The sequence below is a fragment of the Anabrus simplex genome, chromosome 9 (genome assembly GCF_040414725.1).
Source record: "Anabrus simplex isolate iqAnaSimp1 chromosome 9, ASM4041472v1, whole genome shotgun sequence".
Lineage (NCBI taxonomy): Eukaryota > Metazoa > Arthropoda > Insecta > Orthoptera > Tettigoniidae > Anabrus > Anabrus simplex.
This window is the reverse complement of record NC_090273.1, coordinates 116,419,644-116,446,693: the sequence shown is the minus strand read 5'-3', so window position 1 is coordinate 116,446,693 and position 27,050 is coordinate 116,419,644. Positions and strand designations below refer to the sequence as shown.

The 27,050-nt window shown below is 38.1% G+C and overlaps 2 protein-coding genes across 2 annotated transcripts in view; one reads left to right on the top strand and one right to left on the bottom strand.

Moving 5' to 3' along the window:
- The window catches only part of LOC136881186 (COMM domain-containing protein 8), a 39,433-nt gene extending 23,450 nt beyond the window's left edge, over positions 1–15,983 (top strand). Inside the window, exon 4 of the mRNA XM_067153869.2 lies at positions 12,805–15,983. Coding sequence (XP_067009970.2) covers positions 12,805–12,996 — 192 coding nt within the window. The 3' untranslated portion in view covers positions 12,997–15,983. The remainder of the gene's footprint in view (positions 1–12,804) is intronic.
- Positions 15,984–17,220: 1,237 nt separating this feature from the next.
- The window catches only part of LOC136880808 (protein YIPF6), a 32,025-nt gene continuing 22,195 nt past the window's right edge, over positions 17,221–27,050 (bottom strand). The window contains exon 7 of the mRNA XM_067153344.2: positions 17,221–27,017. Within this exon, the coding sequence (XP_067009445.1) occupies positions 26,899–27,017 (119 nt within the window). The 3' untranslated portion in view covers positions 17,221–26,898. The remainder of the gene's footprint in view (positions 27,018–27,050) is intronic.

Here is a 27,050-nt window from a genome sequence, read left to right as displayed (position 1 = left end):
ATTGTCAAATCACATCAAATCAAAATCTCTTTATTTGCAAATGAGATGTCTACCTCGGTGGCAAATGGTACACTAAAATACATTATTGTCAAGCACTAAATTTTAAATTAACAAGAGAAAAAGAAAATTTTCCTAGAATACAGTATTATACAATTTATGCTAACAATTTTTTTCTATTAAACGCACAGCTCATCCTTAATAAATTAATATTGTTTACAAAATTCTACTTATAATATCTCCCGTACTTACAAACATATTCAACTCATAAACAGTATGTGGAATGACTTCAAATAATACTATACAACTGGTATAAGATTAAAATTTACATTGCATTTATTTACTTATTTATTTTTTTACACATTTTGGAACCTAAGTAGCATAACGACCTGCTGCGTCTTAACCAGACCCCCTTTTGTCACCACTTTTCAGAGTTCCTGAAGGACCTGCACAGCTACTGTAGCGGTCTCAGGGCCCTCGAAGTCCCCACTGTACTTCACCCCTACAGGCACTCCCCTACTTCGGCTGTCCAAACTCCATAGACCAGGGATGGAATTAATTTAATCACACAAATTTTTTATTTACAACAACCTGCACTGGTCGAATGCCCTCTGACATTTCATTTATTTTCTCTGTTGCTGTTTACTCTCTTCTTAAATATCTGTACAGATTTTGGAAAAGGATTAAACACTACCCCTGGTAAACTGTTTCACTCCTTCACGCCCTTCCCAGTGAATGAAAATTTTGCCCCAATCGTTTCTGCTAAAATTCCTTCTAATTTTATACTTGTGGTCAGTTCTGCCGATATAATTATTTTCCAACTGAAGCCTCTCTCGGATTTCTCCCCATGCTTCTTTTCCTGTATAGGCTCTGTATAATCCTATATAATCCTATAAGTCTAGTTTTCTCCCATCTCTTACTTAAAGTTTCCTACCCAAGTTTCTCTAACATTTCTGATACACTACTTTTTCTCCTGAAATCCCGTGTTACAAATCTTGCTGCTTTCCTCTAGGTATTCTTGGTGAGGATCCCAAACACTGTTTGCTGCATATTCCAATAATGGACGAACCATACTTAAGTAACTTTTTTCTTTTAATTCTTTGTTGCATCCTTTAAGTAGCCTCATTATGACATGTAACAATCTGTATGCTTTCCCAACAATGTCATCAACATGACCCTTCCAGTGCATATTACTTTCAAATCTCGTATCTTAAGTATTTGCACTTGCCATCTTTTGGGATAACTACCTCATCCAAAGTATATTCAAATTCAGTTTTAAAGCTCCTGTTTGTAAATGTTGTAACAGTTGATTTGCCTCCATTAACCTTCATATTATTTTCTTTAACCCATTGTTGAATACTCTCAAGGTCCCTTTGTAATTCTGAACAATTCTCATTGTTATTTATTTCCCTATAAACAATTATGTCATCTGCATACAATCTTATTTTTGATGTTATATTGTTCCCTAAATCATTTGCGTATATTAAAAAAAGTAACAGACCGATTATACTACCCTGTGCAATTCCCTTCCAAACTTTCTCTTCCTGTGATATATTATTTCCTACTATGACTTTCTGAACCCTTGAATGTAGAAATGTTCTTATCCAACGTATAACCCTTATGTCCAATCCTATTTCCTCCAATTTCTTTAATATATTTCATGTTCCACTCTATCAAAGGCTTTGGAAATATCTATGGCTATGCAATCTAACTGGTCTCTTGAATCCAACTGATCTGATATGTCCTGCTGAAATCCCACCATTTGTGCCTCACAAGAAAATTTCTTTCTAAATCCATACTGGCTCCTCATGAACCATTTTTATCATCACATATCCCTCTGATGTACTTTGCTATTAAACTATCCAGTATTTTACAAACTATACTGGTCAGGCTGATTGGTCTGTAGTTCTCTGGTTTCTTTTTATCACCCTTTCCTTTATAAATTGGTATTATTATAAATTCCTTCCATTCTTTTGGTATTACAAGATTATTTATGACACAGTCAAAGATAAATTTTAAATAAGGCACTATGTACTACCCCATTGTTTTTAATACCTCCCCAGTAATTTGATCACTTTCTGCTGCTTTTCCTTGCTGAAGCAGTTGGATTTCTCTGAAAATATCTTTATTTGTGAATTAGAAGCTTCTTGTTTCCCTATGTGTCTCTCCCTGTTTATCTTCTGTTACGGTTTCCAACTGCTGACAATCTTCTACTGAATTCCCTGCTAAATAGATTTGCTTTCTCAGCATCTGTTGAATATTGTTCACCCTCTTCTCCCACCATTGTAGGAATTTGGATTCCTTTTCCTTTTTGATTCCTAATATATGAATACAGCTTTTTCCATTTCCCTTTGTGGTCATTACCCTCTTGAAGTATGTCATTCATATAATTCTCTTTTGCTTCCTTTTTCATGCTATTCAATTCCCTCATTAGCTGTTTTCTAGTTTCTCTATTCTTCCTACCCTCTTTGATTTTCCTGTTTACTATTCTACATTTTCTTTTTAATTTTCTTATTTTTCTTGTATAATAAACAGGGTCTGAGGTCATACCCTTCTTAACAGGTACAAATCTCTTCTCTCCTTCCCAAATGATTCCTTTAAATTTAGCCCAAAGTATATCCACATTACTCCCTTCACTTATCCAACAACTGAATTGTGACTTAAGGTAAGTCCCAAATTCATCAACTGTAGTTTTTCTGTATAATTTCTTGTCTTGTGTGACCCTCTTATTAAGCATTTTACAGCCTTATGGTCACCTATTCCTTCAATTACCTCAGTTTTATCAACAATTTCCCGTAGTTTAACCAAGAATACATCTAGCAAGTTATTGAGACAAGTCTGTTCTTGTACAACTTGTGTAAATCCTCCCTCCCAAATTAACTTTTGCCAGTTTCTGTTCATGGGCTTCACTTGCAGCTCCATTCCATTTAGCTTCAGGCAAGTTTAGATCTCCCCCAATTATTACCATATCATTATTATTGTTTTTATGAGTGTAATCTATTATTTTCTCAAATATTTCCATGTCTCTTTCCTCTCTTCCAGGCCTATATGTTCCTATAATTCCCACCTCCTTCATATTATCACAAACTAATTTTATCCCTAATATTTCATCCCTTTCATTGGTAAACCATTCATGTGAACAGTAAGTTTCCTTCATCAGAATACCCCCCTCCTATTTTATCTCATCGGTCTCTACAATAGACTGTATACCCTTCTGGAAATACTTCCCTATAACCAATCCCTTCTCTCAATCACGATTCCACTCCTATCACCACATCAGTCTCATAAGATTCCATCAATGTACCAATTTTAATTGTTTATTTACTACACACTGACAGTTTACGAAGAATAATCTCAGACCCCCTTCCTCCCTAAGACTTGTCTATTGCAATTGGTTAATATTTGACTCATGAGTTGAGAACTTCCCTGAAACCCAGATCCTTGTACATAGATCTTGATTTACGGATCTGGGTTTTCTGACAAGTTTCCCTTATGTGCCAGTTTAGTGGTATGGGTTTTCTTAAGTGCAGATTAGTTTGCAGAACTCTGTTGATAATTGTAGCAATTTGCCTACAGAGAGTTGCTTTTCCATTACCATTCAGATGTAACTCATGCCTAGTGAACATTTGCCTGCCAAGACCTAAAGTAGGTATCTACTACATAGACATTTCTAAAACTCTTACATAATCTCTTGATTTTTATATTTACATCATGTACAGCTTTGTTCACACACGAGTCCTCTAAAAGGTCATACCTGGGTGGCACATTAACTACAATTACTTTTGAGTCAGTTAGTTTGGAAATATTACCTCTGAGGGTCGTAATTAGTTCCTCACCTTCATTTGCAGCAATGTCATTTGTACACTCACAATCACCACATAATTGTCCTTCTCTAACACAGGATCACAACTTGAAAGGACGTCTTCAGTTTTGGCACCTGGTTTTATTAGTCCCAAAAACTCAGTTTCTGGATTCTGCAGTTCATCCGCAATGCCTGCTGCCATAGAGATCGGGCCAGCTAGGAAGACATCTGGGAGCGCGTGCGCACTTTGGACTATATCGTGTAGCGTATCCCCTCCTAACAGAGCTCCTGCTACAAGGAAAGTTTAGTGCACAAGTTTACACTCAGCTGCCGCGCTCTGCTTTCTAATTTCCCATTGAGTAGTAACTATGGTTAGTGGTAGTGTACGTTAGGCCTATCTGTGACACTATGGAAGGCGTTAAAAGTAGCCTGCATCGTAAGGTGCTAAAGAGTCAGACTCGTGCAGCAATCTTGAACGTTATACTCTTTATAGAAAGGGAGGCAATGGAAGAAAAGTTCGTGATAGATTGTAAAAAAGTGCAGGAAAGAGTAGCAGCAGCTGTTGGAGTGTCAGAAAGTTATTTGGTACAGATTAAGAGCGAAAAACGAAAGAATTAGGAAAACCTGTGGATAGTCTGTTTGAAACACCAAACAAAAACAGAATGCACACAAAGAATATTACTGGATTGGACGACTTTGACGAAGGTGCCGTATGTCATATTGTTAGCAAATTTAATTTAGATGAAAAAATGTTTACCTACAGTTTCAAAAATTCGTGCAAAGTTAGGTAAAGACTTAAAGTTCAAAGCATCCATAACTAGTGTCAAGCGAATTCTTCGATCATTAGGATATCATCAGAAAAAATCTAACAAGCGCATTCTAATGGAAAAACATGACATAAAATACAAAAGTCTTGTTTATTTAAAAAATGCCCAGTATCGGGTGGAGGAGAGTTGTACATGCTGGCGGTGAAATGGGTTTCATCGAGAACTGTCTGCTAATCTGGAAGTCTGGCAGCAAGAGTGGCGACTACCACAATGACATGAATAGTGACTTTTTTTTAAGAGTATGAAAGATAACTTCCACCTCGCAGTGTTCTCGTAATTGACTACGCGTCATATCACAAGGAAGTAGATCGTGCTCCAACCTCCAGCTCACGGAAAGTGACGATGATCTCCTGGCTAGTGAATAGGAACATTCCACGCCGTGAGACGATGTACAAACACGAGCTTTATGAACTTATCGAATTGCACAAGGCGGCACACAAAACCTATGTCTTAGATTAACTCATGGAACAGTACGGACACTCGGTAATTCGACTGCCCCCATATCACCCTGAATTAAACAGTAGGCCTATTGAAATAATGTGGGCAAAAGTGAAGAACTGGGTAGCTTCTCACAACGTCACCTTCACTATTGACGACATAGAGAAACTCACTTGACAGAAATTCGCATCAATATCCGCGGAAGACTGGAACATAAGGGATGGGAAACATTTTAAAGACATTATGGAGTCCTTTGCGATCCAGCTGGGGGCCAATGACACGTCATCCGGCGAGGACGACAGAAGTGATGACGGAGGACTCAGTGGAATTGAAGAGATGTAGTGGACATGATAAAACAAGAATGTGCTCATTTTGTGAATAATTATAGTGTCATTATTTTATTACTTATTACTTCTAGTGCCATTTAAGTTATCTTCGTATACATATGTTGTTACTCAGCATATGTAGACCCTTTATGGTGTTTCCTTTTATGAATTATATTTTGTTTCTGTACCTGAGAACAGTTATATAATTATATGTGTCATATCGTTAAGTCACATTTCTTATTTTACAACAAAACATTGGCATTAATGAACCAGGGACAATCGATCATATAGTCTAACACTGCTTTCTCGCCTTAAAGCAAAAGTACTTATTATTATTATTATTATTATTATTATTATTATTATTATTATTATTATTATTATTATTATTACTTCTTTCTTAATCTGCTTACCCTCCAGGGTCGGTTTTTCCCTCAGACTCAGCGAGGGATCCCACCTCTACCGCCTCAAGGGCAGCGTGAGACATTGGGTCAGGGGATACAACTGGGGAGAATACCAGTACCTCGCCCAGGCGGCCTCACCTGCTGTGCTGAACAGGGGCCTTGGTGGGGGATGGGAAGATTGGAAGGGATAGACAAGGAAGAGGGAAGGAAGCAGCCGTGGCCTTAAGTTAGGTACCATCCCGGCATTTGCCTGGAGGAGAAATGGGAGACCCTGGAAAACCACTTCCAGGATGGCTGAGGTGGGAATCGAACCCACCTCTACTCAGTTGACTTCCAGACTGTGTGGACCCCGTTCCAGCCCTCGTACCACTTTTCAAATTTCGTGGCAGAGCCGGGAATCGAACTCGGGCCTCCGGGGGTGGCAGCTAATCACGCTAACCACTACACCACAGAGGCGGACATTTTTATTATTATTATTATTATTATTATTATTATTATTATTATTATTATTATTATGAAAAATGAAATGGCGTATGGCTTTTAGTGCCGGGAGTGTCCGAGGACAACTTCGGCTTGCCAGGTGCAGGTTTTTTTGATTTGACTCCCGTAGGCGACCTGCGTGTCGTGGTGAGTATGAAATGATGATGAAGACGACACATACAACCAGCCCCAGTGCCAGCGAAATTAACCAATTAAGGTTAAAATTCCCGACCCTGCCGGGGAATCGAACCCGGGACCCTCGTGACCAAAGGCCAGCATGCTAACCATTTAGCCATGGAGCCGGACATTATTATTATTATTAGTATTATTTCATTTCACCCTCTTTGGGGTATGTTGAATCAATCTTTCTCTGTGTGTTGTTCTTTTCTTAGTGCCCAGTATTCCTTCATTCTTTCTGATCTTCGTTTCTTCTCATCTTCCGAGATAATAGATGTGGCTTTTAATGTAGATTTGTTTTGGAACGTTATGTTTTCTTCTTTAGTTATTACTTTAGCTGTTCGACTGAATAGTGAATTTTCTGTAATTTTTAATTCTACCAAGTCTTTTTCAGTTTCTTTAAACCAGTTCGGTTTTGTTTTGGGTTACGGAAGAAGTCAAGATTTGTTCGGTTAATCACAGAGTTCATTCCGAGGAGAAGATGACCGTAAAAATTTATCCTCTTTCTTCGCATAGTATCTCAGAGTTTTCAATTTTCTTGTAGCTTATTATTATGATTATTATTATTGAGTTATTTTACATGACGTGACTTAGGTTATGAAGCCTGGTGGTATAGCAAACCATATTCTACACTGTACATTTACAGCGTCGTAAAGTTAATTTTAAATCAAATTATAATTTAAAAATTACGCAAATTGATACACGGAAAGGATTTTGACAGCTAATGTAATAAGAGGTTAAATTATGTTCTAACTCCTTCAATCTATCTGTCATCTGTAACACTTCTAAATGCATTCATTTCGGCTAGGTATGTATGTTATTTTCAGCCGGAAGGGAATTCCACTAACTGAAAATCTGCGGAGTGTTACATGTCGGTTATAACAAATATTTCGAGTCAACTGTACGTCGCCACAACACTGAGCGAGAAGGGGAAGTCAGCGTTCTCGCTCCCACGGCTCTGCTTTCTCACTTGCACACTTCTCCTCACCGGATGTCTTCCTAGCTGGCCCGATCTCTACCCCGCCCTTGACTGTCTACGTAGAGATGAATTTTTGGCGATCTTGACTTTCGGTTGGTTTTCTTCTTCTGTAGGTTACCTCCACTGGATTTTAAATTATTCGGAAAACTTGATGTGTCTTCTTCTGGAACTTGTTGCAATGACCGAAATCTATTTTGACACTGCATAGAGTTTTTTCCCAGTTTTAAGTTGCACATAGTTTCTCCCATATGTTTAACATTAGGCCTAAAATGGCTACGCGTCACTTCCGTCCATGGCGATCTTTCTTCTCCAATGTCTTCTTTATCTTCAAGTTTCTTTATTCTGTCCTTTAAGCTTTCATTTTCAAGTTTTAGAGTACAGAAGTCTTCTTGTAGCACTCCTAAAATCTTAAGTATAGTTTTGTAAGTCTCTCTTTCTTGTTGTTCTGCCTCACTATCAGTTTGTTTACACTCGGGACACAGCCACACACTTTCTTCAATATCAGTCCTATTTACAGTATTTGCACAACGAAAATGGTACCATTCATCACACTTACGACACAGAATCCCATTTTTAACTACTCTTCTGCATTTGCCACATTTTTCACTCCATTTTACACCATTATCCACTACAGATATCACAGACTCACACACAGTAGTCGCCATCATTGTCTTTCGAGTAGCATTGTGGAGCAGACGCTCGTGTGAGGTAGTGCTCAAGTAAGACCTGATGATGACTGGGGTTTATTGCACCTCATTAAATAACATTGGCAATGTGATTTAAGAAATGTGATTGCTACGATGTTTCTACAGTTGAATTCGTCATCATAAGACCTATCTGTGTCAGTGCGACGTAAAGCAACTAGCAAAAAAAAAAAAAACACCATCTACAGTTGAATGTGTGATGGAATTTGGTAAAATTTAATTTTTTTCTAGTTCTTACCTCACCTACTACACTTGTGGTATTTTGAAAAGTTGATTGGGATGTGTACAACACAATACACTGTTAGAAGTGCTAAGTAAGATTGGTCTCAACAGTAGAGACACTTACATCATCACAACTCTGTACTCAAACAAGAAAGTCACCATCCACATATAAGACACTCTGTCTGAAGAGATTGAAATCCAGCAAGGAGTCTGTCAGGGTTATGTCTTACCTCCCCTGCTTTTTATCATCATCTCAGGGGCAGTACTGAACAAAGCACTGGAAACAGCTGCTGCAGAAAGTATGTCCATCAATGGAGAACGTATCAACAACATTCGCTATGCAAATGATGCCATGCTACATCCAGGCGTTACTCAATGCTTGGCACCGAGGGGATTGAGCGTGTTTGACACTAAAAGAACCTGCGTAATCTGAATGAACAGTGGAGCTCAGCCAAGGTATCAAGACAAGAATTGAGTATATGTGAAACACCTTCATTAAAATGAAGAAGCTCCTCAGCAACAATCTAGATCTGAGGCTGCAAGTCTTCAGGGGCTATGCATTTCCCCACACTATTGTACGGAATGAAAGAGTGAACTTTGAACCTGGCCCTGTGCAAGACGCTAGAAGCCTTCGAAATGTAGGTTTAACGGCAGATGTTACGTATATCGTGGACCAAAAGAGTGAGAAATGTTGAGATGATGGAAAGAAGAAAGACTAAACAGGAAGACTGAAGTACTCCCTACCATCAAGAAGGAACTCTAGTATTTCGGACCCATGAAGTGAAAAGATTAGGATTCCGATGGAGGGGAAGATCTTAGGACAACGGAGACCTGGCCGAAGAAAAATCTCGTGGTTGAAGAACCTAAGGTACTGGTTCGAGATGAGCACAATGTTGCTTTACCATGTGGCAGACTCAAAGATTAGAATACCCATGATGGTTGGGAACATTCGATAGAAGACAGGATAGCTATTATACAGGGTGAAGCGAAATTCGCGCACTCGGATCGACTCCTCACATGTCAGCAATAAAAAAATGTCTCACGAAACTTCGTCCTGCGAGTATATCAGGCAGAAAAAGGACGTTGAAGCGTGGCAATCTGGCAACACTGTAACCACATGTCCGGTAAGTACCTCTGTCAGAAAATATTATGCCTGCTGTACAGTTGGTGCAGTGGATAGAGTTTTGGGTTGGCAAGCAGGAGGTCGAGGGTTCGATCCTGGGTTGAGAGGCATTCTTTTATTTGCTAATTTCCATCGGACATTACATACTGTAATGCAGAAAGACACCGTACCTTAAGTCACATGTATCCTACATCTACAACATTTTGTAACGCTGAACACAACAAATACTTTGCTAGGCCTACTGGTAACGTAAGGCCCTAACAAAATGTAATGGACCTGAACGAGGCAAGAATAATAGTTGCTACTAATCTATGAGACCATTGGAGGAGGGTACAAGGAAGACAGGTTTCGCATCTAGTATATGAAATGGTGCGAATAAATTCATGCCCACGACATGGAAAGGGCGTCTTTCAAAGCTGACCAGTGAAAACGATTGTTCGTCCATTTCTAGGATCGTAGTATGTAAGTGCAAATGGTTTCCAGAGGACCCGCTGCAATCGCTGTTGACGATTAAGATGCCAGATACCATACCACCTGGACTACCTTTACGAAATAAAAAACATACGCTTCAACCCAGGATCGACCCCTCGATCTCCTGCATGCTAACCCAAAACTATCCACTGCACCAACTGTACAGCACGAATAATATGTGCTCAAAGAGGTAGTTACCCTACACGTGGTTACAGTGTTGCCAGATTGCCACTATTCAACTTACTTTTTCTGCCGGATATACTCGAAGGACGAACTTTTGTGAGAGACATTTTTTTATTGCTGGCATGTGAGGAGTCACACTGCGACGCCCGAGTGCACGAATTTCGCTTCACCCTGTATACTGTAGGTACACTTAAGAAAGTGGAACGATGCCATGTAGGTATGTAAACGATCAAAGTTTCAGACCCATTGGTTTGTTGCTACAGGTCTATTGATTTGACTCCCGTAGGCGACCTGCGCGTCGTGATGAGAATGAAATGATGATGGAGACGAGAAATACACCCAGTCCCTGTGCCAGCGAAAGTAACCAATGATGGTTTAAATTCCCGACCCTGCCGGGAATCGAACCCCGTACCCCTGTGACCAAAGGCCAGCTCGCTACATATGGAGCCGGACGTTTAGGCAGTAATACACTTAAGAAAATGGAAATTGCAACACCATGAAGGCATTGGTCGTTTGTGTTGATTTTCAAGATATGGAACGATGCCATGTAGGTATGTAAACGATCAAAGTTTCAGACCCATTGGTTTGTTGCTACAGGTCTCCCCACGTGATTGGTCGCGGAGGAATCAACTCCAGTATACGGACTCTGGTGTAGCGTAGTTAACTTACAGTCTGTGCAGTGAAATGTTCCCCATCAAACATGCCTCGATGACAGAGAAGAGCACGCTGTCAACAACTGTCGCCGTTTGAGAGGGCTCAGATGATTGGGCTGTGTGAGGCTGGATTATCGCTAAGGACTGTCGCTGCACATGTTGACCGACAGGCATCTACGGTACGTGTATGGCAGCAGTGGTCAAATGAAGGTACCCACACTCGTAGACCTGGCACAGGCCCAGCGCGACGGACAACTGTGAGAGAGGATCGCCGCATCATTCGGATGGCCCGGATGGAACCCCATGCAACAGCAGCGCAAATTCGAGCAGCTGTGGCACCCTACATTACACAACAAACAGTTGGTAATCGCCTGCGTGCAGCTGGATTACGAGCCTGTGTCCCTGCAGAAGGTGTTCCATTGACCCCACAACAGCGACGTGTAAGGCTGGCCTGGTGTCGAGAAACATCGACGTGGGTCGACGAATGGAATAGAGACGTCTTTAGTGATGAATCGCGCTTCTGTGTTGCCCGCAGTGATCGCCGGAATCGTGTGCGCCGACATACCGGGGAGAGGGGCTGCCCAGATCTTATTGTCGAGAGGCACACAGGGCCAACACCAAGCATTATGGTCTGGGGAGCTATTGGCTTTAATGTGAAATCACAATTAGTGCTTGTTGAGGGCACTATGACTGCTCGACAGTACGTTGATAGGGTACTCAATCCAGTGGTTATCCCTATGATGGCGAACATTGCTAATGGGATGTTTCAGCAGGACAATGCCCGGGTTCACACTGCACGCATCTCCAGAGAAGCTCTCCACGACATCACAACCTTAGAATGGCCCACCAGATCCCCGGACCTCAGTCCTATTGAGCATGTGTGAGACATGATGGGCCACCCACAACTCTGGAACAACTGACCCGTGCAGTGCAGCAAGCATGGGCCACAATTCCTCAGGAAGCGATCCAGGGCCTTATGGACTCCATGCCTCGACAAATTCATCATATTATAATCGATTATAAACTGCATGTTGTGATCGTCAGGTGAGGATGACCCTCAGAGGGTCGAAACCGGTACTGTGAGTGATAGTGTGTAATAAATGTATTGATAAGGTGGAGACTTTTAGACTTTATATTGTGAATAAAATCAATACGGATATGAAACTTATATATTATAATAGAAAAATAGATACTTCAAACATATTGTACATCCAATAATACTACTAAGTTTTAAATTTTATATTGATTGGAAACAATTGTAAAATGATAATGTCTTCCCATATTATATGACATATCTATAATCCAAAAATGTACTTTTAACATATGTTAAGTTTTTTAAACTATATCAATCACTATAGACAGTTTATCAAAACCAAAACAATGTAATGACTATGTAACATTCCTATGTGATGTTTTTAAACTGCATGTTGTGATAGTCAGCTGAGGATGACCCTCAGAGGGTCAAAACCAGTACTGTGAGTGATAGTGTGTAATAAATCTATTGATAAGGTGGAGACTTTTAGACTTTATATTGTAAATTCATCAATGTATTGCAGCTCGTGGTGGGCACATCCTGTATTGACTGTTGTCCAAACTTGCGGTCAGAGGGACATGAAAGTGTAATCATCGAATCACAACTGAACACTCGTCCTGCATGTTCAATTGCAGCAATGTAGCACCACTCCTTCTGGGTGTTGCAATTTCCATTTTCTTCAATGTATTACCTAAGCAGAACATATCCTTATTCTAGCAGATATTACCAAATCCAAAACCTTACTTTAGAAGTACAACAGTTGTTAAACAGAGTTATGCTTGACATATTATATCCAGAGGTCACCGTCATCTCAGCGAATTGTCATGCTAAGGAACTTGAATACTGAGAGCTTCATTCTATAGAAATGGTTTTCATTTTCAGTTAGTGAGTTCTGTCTATGCAATATCATTTTGTGTTAGCGACTTCGGTCTTAATAGTGATACAATGTGACTAGATTTTATTTTTCAGTTAACGTTTCTGTTTTCAGTATGTGATGGGAAGCAGCAAACTGTCGTCGTTGAGAGAACCCCTTCTCTCAGTAGACTTGCATGTCGCAGAGGAGAAAGGCCCAGAGAAGACAGAGAGTACTATTAGTCTAGAACTTAATAAGACTGAGTTGTCTACTCTAATATCTGCTCTTGAAAAAGCTCAAGAGAATATTAAAAATTTGAAGAGCTGAGTTGCGGTGTGATGGCGTATACTTACAGGTCATAAGTAAAATATTGGTGCATGCAGTGTTGATGGAACTTCTAAGCCTTAGTATTTCTTAAGATTGCATTCAAAAACTGTGCATAAAGCATAGTTACTAGTTTTATTTCTCAGTATAAGAAAGAATATTGTCAACCCCTAGAATAGATTATCTATCCTAACAAAAGATCTCGTGTATGCATGCTCAAGAAAGAGCTCATAGAATGATTCAAAGAAAATGGTTCATTGTTAAAAGTGTTAAAACATGTAAAAGAGTTGTCTGGTAAAAAGAAAAATAACTGTCCACTGTATGTGGTAAATTACGTTACTAACTAGACATTTCATATATGTAAGATATTATATCTTGAACATGCAGTGTGCTTCAGATACATATTCTACAGTATGTTGCATTGCCATGCCAGGCAGGTGCATACCCCTTTGTGTGTTGGGTTGCCTGTCCTGGTAGGCACATTCATAAGGAAAGAAAATTCTCAATATGTATGAATATTGTTGCACATTTCATCACGTCAAGCATTGTCCAGAAATCTTGAATACATTTCAGCCATAAGATTCCTGTTAATAATATAGGATACTGATGATATGGTTGCTCCCGAATACATACTCGTCCAACCAGAGGGTATTTCTTAGAAAAGGCATCATTGTGCATGTCATCAAGCATAACATGGTAAAACCAAATCAGCATGAGACACCCTATACCTAAATGTACAACATTTAAGTAACAACATAATTTATGCTCAGGAGTGCGCTACTAACTTGTTCAGTGACCACCTCATAGAAAGCATTGTGATAGGCATGGTCATCCGCTTGGTGGTACCAAGTTGTGTGCCATTTGAACAGGTGCTGAATATGTTCAGCAGTTCTATGCATTTTAACATAATGTATTCCTAACCTATGTGTCACAGTTCTTATACTTGTAAGACATTCTGTGGCAATGGCTTCTCTCACAATATTGACATCTTGCAGATTCCTTGGCCATATCCTCAACGGACAAGTTATCACATCAAGCGCACCATGCTCTACATTTGGGAACATACTGTTGTCTGGTGATTATTGTGCAAGTGCATTTGCTTGTCATTCAGTGTGATGATACTCTTGAAAAATATAAGAAGCATATCCCCAAGTTTGACATTCTTATAACTTGGTCATTTTATTATCATGCATTTGGTAATACTGAATGTTTGCGCGCTAGAGCTATTTTTACCCTGAGCAGCCGGGCAAGTTTGCTATGCAGATTGGGTTACATAGCTGTGAGCTTGCATTCGGGAGATAGTGGGTTCAAACTCCACTGTTGCCAGCCCTGAAGATGGATTTCTGTGATTTTCCATTATCACACCAGGCTGTACCTTAATGAAGGCCATGGTCACTTCCGTCCCATTCCTAACACTGCCCTATCCCATCGTCACCGTAAAACCTGTCTGAGTCAGTGCGGTGTTAAACAAAGAGCAAAGAGATAATAGCCTGAGAAAAGAACAGAGCTCTCATACAACGTTTCAGCAAGTTGAGTTTCTGTTTAGCCTGTATCCCCTGCAACATTTCTGACTTAAGGTCATCATTGCATGCATCACAGTGAAATCTCCTAGGCGGAAAAAGTAGCCCACCCATTCTGCTGTGGAAAACGTACCTGAAGTACCCGGTACATGTACATAAACAAGATTACTAATTCCAGTTTATTTCATTGAAAGAGATAGTGTTTATATAATTGGCTTGTGACTGGGAGTTATAATTCACAAGTGCCAATTCTCAGTGACCAATATGAATGCATGATAGCTGGATTTGGAGAAATGTTGCAACATTTGCATTGGTGCAGAATGATATAAATGCTGCTATACTGGCAGGTCAAGATCATAGCATGGCTCTTTATTAAATGTACCTCAAGAAATACTGTAATAAAACTTAAATCATTGAATGTTCTACTGTTAAATGTTCTGACTAACTAAAAGCATTGTTGCCTTGAATTCATTATCGTATTCAAATGAAAACAGTATGTATTCTACCGAGCGATTTGGCTGTGCAGTTGGGGGCGCGCAGGTGAGAACTTGCATTCGGGAGATAGTGGGTTTGAACCTGTCTGTCCGCATCCCTGAAGATGGTTTTTCGTGGTTTCCCTTAAGGCCATGGCTCCTTTCCATTCCTAGCCCTTTCCTATCCGATCATCGCCATAAGGCCTATCTGCGTTGATGTAATGTAAAAGCAACTTGTAAAAACAAAAATGTATTCTATTCCTGTATTATGATGCTTTATTTAATACAAAAGTATAGCACTTGCAAGTTGAGGGCCATTTTGAAATACTTAGCTAGTCAGTAAGTTGGTGGTAATGTGTATTCAATTGTGATTTAGGAAAGATTATTATAAATGTCATTGCAATTAATAGTTCATATTTTCAGAGAACTGCACACAAAGAGATCATTTTAATACATGCCACAGATTTTGTCTTACTTGAAGCACCACTCGATACGCTAGGGGCCTAGTGCTCATTCTATTATATTCTAAATCCTAACATACATGACACATGAGGTGATGTCACTTTTCTTAAGAAAGTCTAAGCCTTTATTTATTGGGTCAAGCTGATATTTACTGTACCAAAACTTAAAATGAGCCAAGGTGGCTTTAGGGATCCTAGTAATATGGTGAAAAATAATTGTCTTATTTCAGTACTAAATTTGTTCTTTGGTAAAAAATGAAATGACCAATGAACTTTAATTGATATTTCCCTTGATTAGAATGGGGCTGATAATCCTGCCATCCACCCATGCAGAACAAATTTTTGCTCAGGAGAAATATCCCACTGAGCATGTTCTCCTGCATGTGTGAGCTCTAAGATGTCAGATCAGAGACTGTATCTTTCATTCCAAAAGAACACTGTTTATATCCAAATATTAGTTTTATGTTTTCAAACAATATGCATTTTGTATATATGTATCTTTTGTATAAAGACTTTGCAAAATAAAATTTTAAAAATTATCCAGAATTAATCATACACCTCTTTTCATTTTCTCCCTCATATCTCATTGACCTCTCATTCTGTTCATCTTGTTTTCCTTTTCGTGTTCCTATATCTCGATGTATGGATCAGTGGTAGAGTTTTGACCCCTAGTTCTCAAGGTCACTGGTTCAAACCTGGCAGAGGTAGTCTGATATTTGAAGGGCAGAAAGAAGTCCATTCGACACTGTCATACGATGTTGGCATGTAAAAGATCTCTGGTGACAAATTTGGTATTTACCTGACAAAATTAATTAAAACTCATCCATAGATCACCCAAGAGAGATCCAGTTAACTTTGCCATCTGGTTGAGTAAAATGGAACATGAATATTAACATGCAGGTAAACGTAGATAGTGTAAAAATCAAAATGCCTGCACATTGTAGGTGAGGCCATATGATGATTTTTATTATAATTAGTACGTAAGCCTGTATTCAACAGTCAAAATTAAAACACAAAATGTAATTAAAAATCAAAATGAGCATGTTAATGTTTGTATCTTACGAAAAAAGTTATGCTTTCCAAGTTAATACGCGCCAACTGTACAGCAAATAAAGACGACCAACCACACTGCCGATGACCACATGGATCCGGAAGACAAAACAAATACTTATTACATACTCGTCAGATTTAGCAAACCTATGCTGTTCTCCCTCAAGTTGAGTCCATCAGAATTTCTGCATGAACAATATTTTTGTCCAGCTTTGCCTTGGTCAATCTCATTCCGCTACACACACCAACATCGGTATTTGGATTGTGAAGAACAATGGTACAATGCACCCAACTTTTATGTTTAACTTGTGATGTGATAGTTTCATCAGTATTGCTGTGAGGGACAGAATTCTACATGTACATTTAAGTATCATTTGAAACATAATAGAAAGAAACTTGAACATGTTTTTTATAATGAACAGTAAATGAAATCAATAATATGAGCTGTGTTTGTTTCAATAACATTTTCAGTACCATTTGTTTTGATTTAGTGCATACTGTATAATGTTCTATCACGTACTGATGTGTCATTGCTTCACATATTGTAACCTTGATTGATTAATGTTTATCAAGATCCTGTATTTTCAGAGGAAATCTAGGAAGGAAGGAATGAAAGAAAATATTTTATTGTAAATTCTCATTCACTACAATATGTGAAATCAGCATTATTTATTAGAGAAATTCAATAAATATACAAAGAAAACTACTTAAAATCACCTCTCACATCTCAGACATTGGTTTTAATTGGAAATCGAATACAGATTCAAAGGTTTTCAAAGAATCAGTTTGTCAGAACAGGCACCACCTACGTTGTATTCTAGAATAATTTTCACATTAACTTTTTTTTTATGGTGAACATATAAATATTACTTATGTTTGCTATGTAGAGGGGTGAGTGTATAATGAAATGATGATGTTTGTTGTTTAAAGGGGCCTAACAGCTATGTCATTGGCCCCATAATGAACAGAAACCATGCATATTTGAACAGTTAGAACAATCTTACTGTCTAGAATATATCTAGTAGAGATGTGTTTCAAATCATTTTTATTTTTTTCTCTAGCTGTTCAACATCACGCTAATATGTTTAAGGGAAAGGACTAGGAAGGTAGCAACTGTGGCTATAATTAAGGTACAGTACTGGCATTTATGTGGTGGAAAAATGAGAAATGACAGAAAACCATCTTTAGGGAATTCCAAACACTATATGCCATAGGACCTCCACTTATGTAAGGAATCTAAATTACAAGTACAAAACTTCATTTTGAAAGTCCCATTTGCAGTGGTCAATTATTCGAACCATAGCTGCTTTAGGGGAAGCCAGCAACAACGTCACTTGGCTATCATGCCTGTTCACCAATACAAGCACAATTTGAAGACAGAACACAGATTATACAGGAATAGTTTACAGACCATAGGGCATACATTTTTCTTAATTATACATATATCACAAGAAGAGAAAACTTCCAATTTGCAGTAATGAAATCACTACTGACAGTAGCAGCTTGGAAGTTTATACTGTTAGCTAACTGTTATAGTAAAGATAAGAAGAACACCTGCTTATTAACTTCTCACAAAGCAGTGTTAATCTTTATATTTATAGCATTACATATGTTTGTATATAAAATATTATTTATTTTACAAAAGTGCATGTTGAACATCATTTTATTATACTTATTTATTTTCTATTGTCCACTACCGAGGTTTACAATGAACCTGTTCAGTTTTAATCCAGGCTGATCTACAGTTCAATAATTATCCATATATCTTTTTACTGATAGTTTTAGATCATAGGATAAAGGGGTTACATCTCTAAACATTGAAGATTAGCTCCTTTCATTCATGCATTCATTTGGTAAAAACATTCTCCTGGCATCACTTCATAAAGCTGATTGTTGTTCTCATAGTGTATGGACTTGACCTTTTCTGTAGTAACCCCTCAGCCTAGTGGATTTAAATGTCTAGTCGTCTCTGTGCTGCAGAAGGTGCTCTAAGTGGAGTATTTTGTGATGCTCTTCAGAAAACCATACCTTGAGTTGCATGACAATATTTTATGTTAGAAGGAAAAAAGCAGGAATGGTGAGAAATATCAATTTTTAGATTTGAGTGTCATCTGTTAGCATGATCCTTGAACTGCATGATGAAAGGAGTGACAGATACGTGGCAATATGGAAAAGTCTTCAAAATAACCTTGAAAACAAGCTATGTAGTCTTACAAAACCATACTTTAAGTCGCAATGGAAATTTAACACTGGTGACCTAGGGTATGGTTTCTTAAATGAAGTTCTTTCATTGTCTTCATGTACCAGAATATGAAATAACCAGCTTGTGCATCAAGATAATGTATTAAGGGTTATGAACTTCATATTGTTGGTCCGTATTGAACTGAGATAACATATAAATAATGCACAGAGTTTTCCACCTATTCAATACTAAGTTGTATTTACAATATTTACTATACATGGGACTTGTTTCATCCCTACTCGGGGTCATCATCAGCAATATTAAAACATACACAATATTTGACAAAATCCTAAAACATGTTTTCTAGCAGTAAGAATCTTATGAATATATAATTTTACAATATGAAGTGTGGGTGAAATGTTGAAAATGAAATATTACGTGTGATGTAGGTGAGTAATAATTAATACAAGTATATTATACATGCTAAGAAGTCTGGAATAAAAGTACAAATAAGGTGCTCTGTGTTGTTGAAATTTATAGACTCATTGAATTCAGTAGGTCCTGGTGATAACGGTTGTGGACCGAGTGCTATGGCAATAAGAATGAACACAACCGGTCCACAACCGTTATGTCTCTCGTTAACTTTATAGCAAACACGAATACGTGTTTAGCTGCACCGACTTTCAACAGTGTAGTGAAGCGTGCGCGCATGTGCGAGTAAATGAATGGGACTTCGCAACACAGCTGTAAGGAGACAAGCTTGAAGCAGTGACCTACTGAATTCCATGAGTCTATAAATTTTAACAACACAGAGCATCTTATTTGTACTTTTATTCCAGACTTCTTAGCATGTATAATGTACTTAATTACCTACATCACACGTAATATTTCATTTTCATTTGCAACATTTCAACCACACTTCATATTGTAAAATTATATAATCATAAGATTCTTACTGCTAGAAAACATGTTTTAGGATTTCACCAAATATTGTGTGTGTTTTAATATGGCATTTCGGAAAAGGCTAGGAAAGCAACAGATAGGGAATCTGCCACCTGGGCGACTGCCCTAAATGCAGATCAGTATTGACTGATTGATTGATTGATTGATTGATTGACCCCGAGTAGGTTTGAAACTAGTCCCATGTAATGTAAATATTGTAAATACACCTTAGTATTGAATAGATAATATATAGTTACAATTATAGACATTTACCTGGCTGCATATTTTATAACTAGTAATTTTAACTAGTTCTTCTTCATGCTGAGAAGTACCTTGCATAAAATTAAAATAACGATCATGTGGAGAGGTATGTCAAGTTTACATGACAAAATAACAACTTCTTTTCTACCAGTGAATTTTTTTTGTGACTGGACGTTTGGTCTTATGAAAAAGAAGTACCGCGTGAAAGATATTGTCTCGGTCATTTAAAATAGTACTGCTGAGTAAAAACTTAAAAGCTGTCAATATATATGACTGGCAACACGGTTAGAGAAGAGTTCCTTAGATCACATCTTTCACTCAGTTTACTGTGAAAAAGAATATACCCGGGATCATTACGTGTCAACAAAAATTGGACTGTCCAACTTTAACTGTGAAAATTTGCAAGGCAGATAATCTTCCTCAGAACCTACCTAAGAAGTTGCAAGTAAGTGGCATGACTGCAGAAAGGAGTAAATATCCGTTCAACAAGTTCAACAACATTCAAGAGTGCTGCACAGCAGAAACGGGAGATTAGTCGTGTCAACAGCCAGGCAACATTAAGGCCTGGATTAAGTAGCAAGATGGATTATGTTCGCAAAAAGAATAGTCATACATAATTGAGAAAATTCCAGAAAAATGAACATCAATTCAGTTTTGTTATTACAGGAGACAAGATAGCTTAGTAATGTAAATCATTAATTGGATACCGACTGTGTAGTTTCAGAATTATCTTTTAAAATATCCAACATTATTATTAACATTACTACTATTAATATAATTATTGTATCCTTATCTTATATCTTAAGGCAGAACTTCTGTGTATATGAGTTCCACAAGACTAAATCTTCCTTCACTTTTTTTCAAATTTTGAACATGTTTACCTATTTCATTTCCGGAGAATAAATCTCCTAATTATTTATGAAAATTATTTTAATACACAAAGCTGATATTCCTTTATCTAGTGAAACAGTCAGATTTTCTTAAATCCTTAATATATTATCCAGAGTACCATTTTCCAAAATTTTCTTGAAATTTAATAACTTCTGTCTTACAATTTCAAAGTTACATAAAGTGATCAGTTTTTAAGCTAGTGACTTCTGGTTTTCACAAAAATGATCACAAATGTATCTACTATCAAAATATAAAATAAACCAAAAATGTGATTTTCCAACTTAAGGTATTGTTTCCTGGAGAGCGTCACAAATTATCCTAGAATCATGCAGGACTTTGTTTACAGCCGCATAACTCCAATACTACATTATGCATTTCAATAATACTTTCACCTGCAAGTTACAAAAACTCCATTCTTTTACAAAATATGATACACTTTTTTTCTAATACTGTAGTTTAGTTTGGCATAGAACATCTTGAAACAATCCCTCAATAGAAAGACCTGCTTAACAATCTGGACCCCAAAACACTGTTCCTCTTTGAATTCTTTGCTTGCAGCACATGATGCATAATTTTGCCAGCCTAGTATTTGGACAAGTTGGTGGAATTCTCTCAGGGAAATGCCTTTCAATGATGAGGTACATTTCTGTTTGACGAATGGCGCCCAGGTACCTGTCATTCAAATAAACCTCAATATTCCATCAGTAGTGCCTGGACAACATCTGTTCTAAATTTCAAATGATCTATGTATCTATCATAATTATTATCCTTTTTTCTGGTTTCTCTCTTCACCCTTTCATTTATATCCATTATTGATTTTATTCTACATGACTCACTGTTTGTATACAATCTAATAATTTTGTATTTGATTTGGTAAGATTTGTTGAGAGGCAGCCGTGAATTCAAGGAAGAAATTCAAATGTAAAAGTAAAACAATTAAAAAATCTTAATCCTGGTGTACTTCTCTGGCAAATGATCATTGCATTTAGAATAGAAACCTTTATTAACCTCCAGACTAATGTGAGGTACCACTTCATCATCTTTTCCTCTCTCAAAAATAGCTATGAAGAAGATTATTTTTCAGATAGACTCCACTCATGTGATCTTTATAGTTGACAACAGAAACATGCTTCTATTTTTTTCCTGAATATGTTTTGTTTTTCTGTGATGGTTTCTGCCTGCACGGAATGTAGAAATTATCATAACATATCTTTTTCATCACAACACTTTGGGATGGAAACTTGGTTGGTATGCTTGTTTTGTTTTATGCCAATCATATCATTCAAAGTTCCTAAGCAGTCAATATTCAGTGATTTTTACTTCCAATCCCAAACTGGTGAATTATAAAAATTGCCCATCCATAGCATGTATCCTTTGATGACAAGTGGTTCCAAAAGAGAGAAAAAAATAGCTGAAGTTTTTGTTGTGTCTACTGATGAATGTGTCGTTTCGAATACAATGTCTTTCCTTGTGTATATTATAAACAACCCTTTGCATAATTCATAAGATTTTATGCTAAATTTTACAGACTTAAGGGAAACATATTGCCTAAAAGACAACTGCTCCATCGTAACATTAATGACTCATGAACTGCAATATTCTGTTTTGGTAAATACAAAGTCTGGATCTTCTCTTTCAGGCAGGAGATCACCGGATAAATTTTGAACACTTTGGAAGGTCCCTGATAAGCATCACCTGCCTAATTGTTGATTTCTTCAATGTTCTATGGAAGGTACACTGATAAATATATCACTGAACCATCCATCCCCTAGCTTCCTAGTCCCCCTGTAAGTGGACGCAATACAATAACATCCACGGTATTTCCTGCCCGTCGTAAGAGGTGACAAAGGGGCCCCAGGGGTTTTGAATTCGGGAGTGTGGGTTGACAACCACAGGGCCCTTAGCCGAGTCCTGGCATTTCCCCACTTACTTGTGTCAGGCTCCTCGCTTTCATCTATCCTATCCAATCTCCACTGGTCATTTCCGACCCCGACAGTATTAGAGCATTCGAGGCCTAGGCAGTCTTTAATTTTCACGCCCTTCTTGACCCTTGTCTTTCTTTGGCTGATACCAGTACCTTCATTTTTCGAATTGTTGGATCCCTTCCATTTTTTCCCTCTGATTAGTGTTGAGGATGGCTGCCTAGTTGTACTTAATCTTAAAACAATAATCGCCACCACCACCAGTAGCGGACACAGTCATTCTTGGTTGTTACAGTGCAGATTCTTAGATGCTCCTGCCCATCATCTCCTGTTAGTTGTGTAATGCCCGTCTACTAAGATCAGGAAAAGGCCCTACTTTGCCAGCATTTATGCCATCTTTTCAGCTCCAGTATCGCAGCTATCTTCCGCCGCCACCATACAACTAACGGCCAGCCTGTTGACTAAGCCTGTCTCTACGTCACCAGACATCACTATTCTAGAAGAAACTCAGGACTCCATCTTTTTCTAGTGCTTTCTGAACTATCTACTATATAAGACCCACCAAATCTACCTGGTAATCAGTGCACTTATGACTCTGGTGTGGTTTGAAGGGCTGCACCATATGTGTTCCATGCCTGCCTTTATTCCCTTCCCGGCCATCTGGGATTCTACGTGATATTGGGTGAACAAAGACACATACAGGAAAATGAAGGAAAACAAGTGATGGCTGTTCCCGTCATTGTGCTTCCTCCCTGCGAATATATTTATGAAACAGAGAATGTTAAGCAGTTATTTTAATAACTCATAAGAAAAAAAATGCCCCATCCTTTTTCTTTCTCTCATAATATGATACAAATTACATTATAATATTCATTAATCATGAGGAATTATGAGTATCCAAGAGAGGGGTGTGTTCACTCCTTGTAGGTCCATAAGACCAGTACTGTTTTCTTGATGATGTAACATTGGCCTCTGAAACCCAGGTTGATCTGCAATGCCAAACTCAAGAATGGAGTGATCGGCTGGTTCATTATAATAAGATAATCTCAAATCAAAAATCTATCATACTGTCATTCGACCTGTTGCACTGTCCGGTTGCGAATGTTGGCCAACTACGACTGAGACCGAACATCGACAAGGCGTCATGGAGACGAAGATGGTGAGGCGGACAGCTTAATTAAGGTACAGCCCCAGCATTTTCCTGGTGTGAAAATGGGAAACTACGGAAAACCATCTCCAGGGCTTCTGACAATGGGGCTCGAAACCAATATCTCCCTAACATAAGCTGACAGTTTAGTGACTCAAACCTCGCAGTCACTCGCTCGGTTATTGTCAGTTTTATGTTGTATACCGTATTTACGCGAATAATCCCCAGCGCTGAATAATGCCTGCACCCTAATTTTAAGAAGGTTCATTTTGAAAAAAAAAAATTAAATGAACTCCATCGAAAGAGTAACGTAAGCATAAACAAACATTTCGTATCGCTCCACGAGGTACAAACGGTCTTTACACGAATTTGCACATAAATTTTCGGATATAACTGCTTTGCCCAGATGAAAAAAAAATGATCACTGCTATGAAATATATTTGCCATGAAAATGAGCAAGTACTTATGTCTACTTACGTGACAGATATTTCATTAATCTGAACTTGCAATAGGCTCGATTCCCTGTAGATCAGAATATTCGTTGTTCCTTGCATCACTAGAATCCTCTCCTAAAATACGTACAAATTCGTCGCGCTCCACATCTAAAACACTTCTCACACGCCATCTCTTTTTACTCGGATAGTGGATAATTCTTTTCGTGCAATGTAAACACTTGAAACACACACACCACCAAATTCGGATGATAGTTTTGTGATACAGTAAAACCTCGTTAATTTGAAGTCCTTGGGACACATAATTTGGACTTCGAATTATGTGATTTTGAATTAACCGCCAACTTGTACTTCAGAAATGTCAACCCTCGCCGCATCACAAAATATTCTAATACCCATTACTGCATGCAATTAACATTGATTCACAGTTTAAAATGTTCAAATGTCACAAAAATAACTATTTCCAAAATGTACGCAACAAGGTGCATTTACAGTATTCAAATAATGCACTTGGATAATTCACTGGCAAACATAATCTCGTGCAACGAAAGAAAAATAAATCTATGCTGGCTCCCCTGTGCAAGTGCTTTATTCATTGGATTACTGTACTGTATGCATTTTAGATGCCTCGTACTTGCACGGAAAGTATCCGATACCCTTAAACCATCGTGGTTTATCGAATATTCCTATGACGAGGGAAGGAAGTAGGAAGTCTCTCAATTCTGTCTCCGTTGCACCACAGGACAGTGACCCTCCTTATACGATTTCCCGCCATGGCACTTCTTGTAATTCAGAAATGCCAACACTTGCCGCGTAACAAAGCATTCTAAGTCCCATTAATGCATGCAATCGCCTTGATTCACAGTTGGAACCTTTCAATTGCCATGGAAAAATACGGTATTTCTGAAATGTATCCAACAAGGTGCATTTACGTTATTCAAATAATGCACTTTGATAAATCACTGGTAAACATGACCTCACGCAACGAGAGAAAAAACACGATTCAAAGACGAGGACAAATTATGCTGGCTCCCCTGTGCAGGTGTTTTATTTTTTGGTTTACTATACTGTTTACATTTTTAGATGCCTTGTATTTGCGCGGAAAGTGCCCTACGGCCTTAAAAATACCGTGGCTTACTGCACTTTCCTACGAGGGGAGAAAGTCTTTCGCTTCTGTCTGCATTGCAACAGAGTACAGTACCACAAGTTCGCTTGGGCTCGGCATTAAAGAAACAAAACAATGCAGTTCCATCGGCATTGACAATATTGATCGGTGCGCACAAATTTATTATAATTATGAGCCACGCTTTTTCGCCAACTGTTGTCATCGCGAGTGTTCGTGGATTATTCTTCTCCGCACACTGCATGCTACGTGATATTATGGCGTTTCTTAAAACGCTGAATACAAATAATTACGATTTTACTCGAACTCAGCAACTGTAAAATACACTATAGACACACCGAAGTGAGTGAAAGTGCAGAAAGCTACCCCTGCATGTTCCGGAAGACACATTCTATCGTGAGGTGGAGAAATTTGAAATTTAAATTACCATGTAAAACACTATTTTAAATTTAAAGGCAATTTACAATTAAAAGTCTGAATTGTTTTCCATCTACATATGACATATGGGAACAGTTTTCTTGCATCTGCAGTTACACAAAGCACAACTGTACACCCAACATCAAAAACTAGGTGAGCCAGGGGCGTGTTGCCAACCTTGGCGCAAATAAAACCCGCACCCCAATTTTTTGCCTCATTTAAAAAAAAAAAAATATGGGGAGATTATTTGAGTAAATACGGTAATATGACTTCAAACATATACAGTACATAACCAATTTTTAATATATTTAAATTTCAAAATTTAATTACACTGTTAAAGGTTCTGTGTTAAAGGCAGCAGCAAAAGAGTTAATATAAACACCAGCAATAAAATCGAAAAATATAAAAAAGTAGTATATGAATATTTCCTTTCTAAATTACTTACAACTTCTTTCTAAGGCTGGGACAAATGCAGGACAGATTGTCTACAGTGACATCGAAACCAAATATAATAACGTACTTTTATTGAGCTGGACCAAGAATTTCCATAACATTAGAACACATCAGATTCTAAATGAATCTCTCATCAAAGGAATTATTATTTTTAAACTTCTTACTTCAAGTGACAGGTATATTGGGCAAAAACCATATAGTTAGACCCTTTAAAACAAGAAACTTCACTTCACACATGGATGATACATGAATGTTTTTTTATGGACGTAAATTATTTGTCTAAATATTTCACTGCACAACAAAATACTGCTTCGCAAGTAAGTAAACCAGCCAAGAGAGCTACTCACAATGAAGAGCAATTTTTTCGACTTCAACAGCAACTTTCGGCTGCAGGTTCAAATCACAAATTCTCCTTTGCTTTCATTAAACTTGGAATGATATAACTGTCTTTTTCAGTCATGTCCAAGATAAGACTTACAAAGAGTTTGGAGGTGTGCTTTAATTTTGTGCATCTGGAACGCTTCCTCATACAAGAATGGACTGGAGAGTAAAAACACGCTCACAAGACAGCCTAGCAACTGGAATGCAGATAAAATGCTGCTGTATGGTAATCAGGTAGTAGAGTGAGATATAACTAGCCAGGAAATTACAAAGTAAAAGAGGAAGATGGGGTAAACAGCTAGAGCTTTCCTTCCAGGAGGCTGACTGTCTCCTAGGAACACCATAGAAGCTGCAAAACACAATGCAACATTATTAGGAAAAT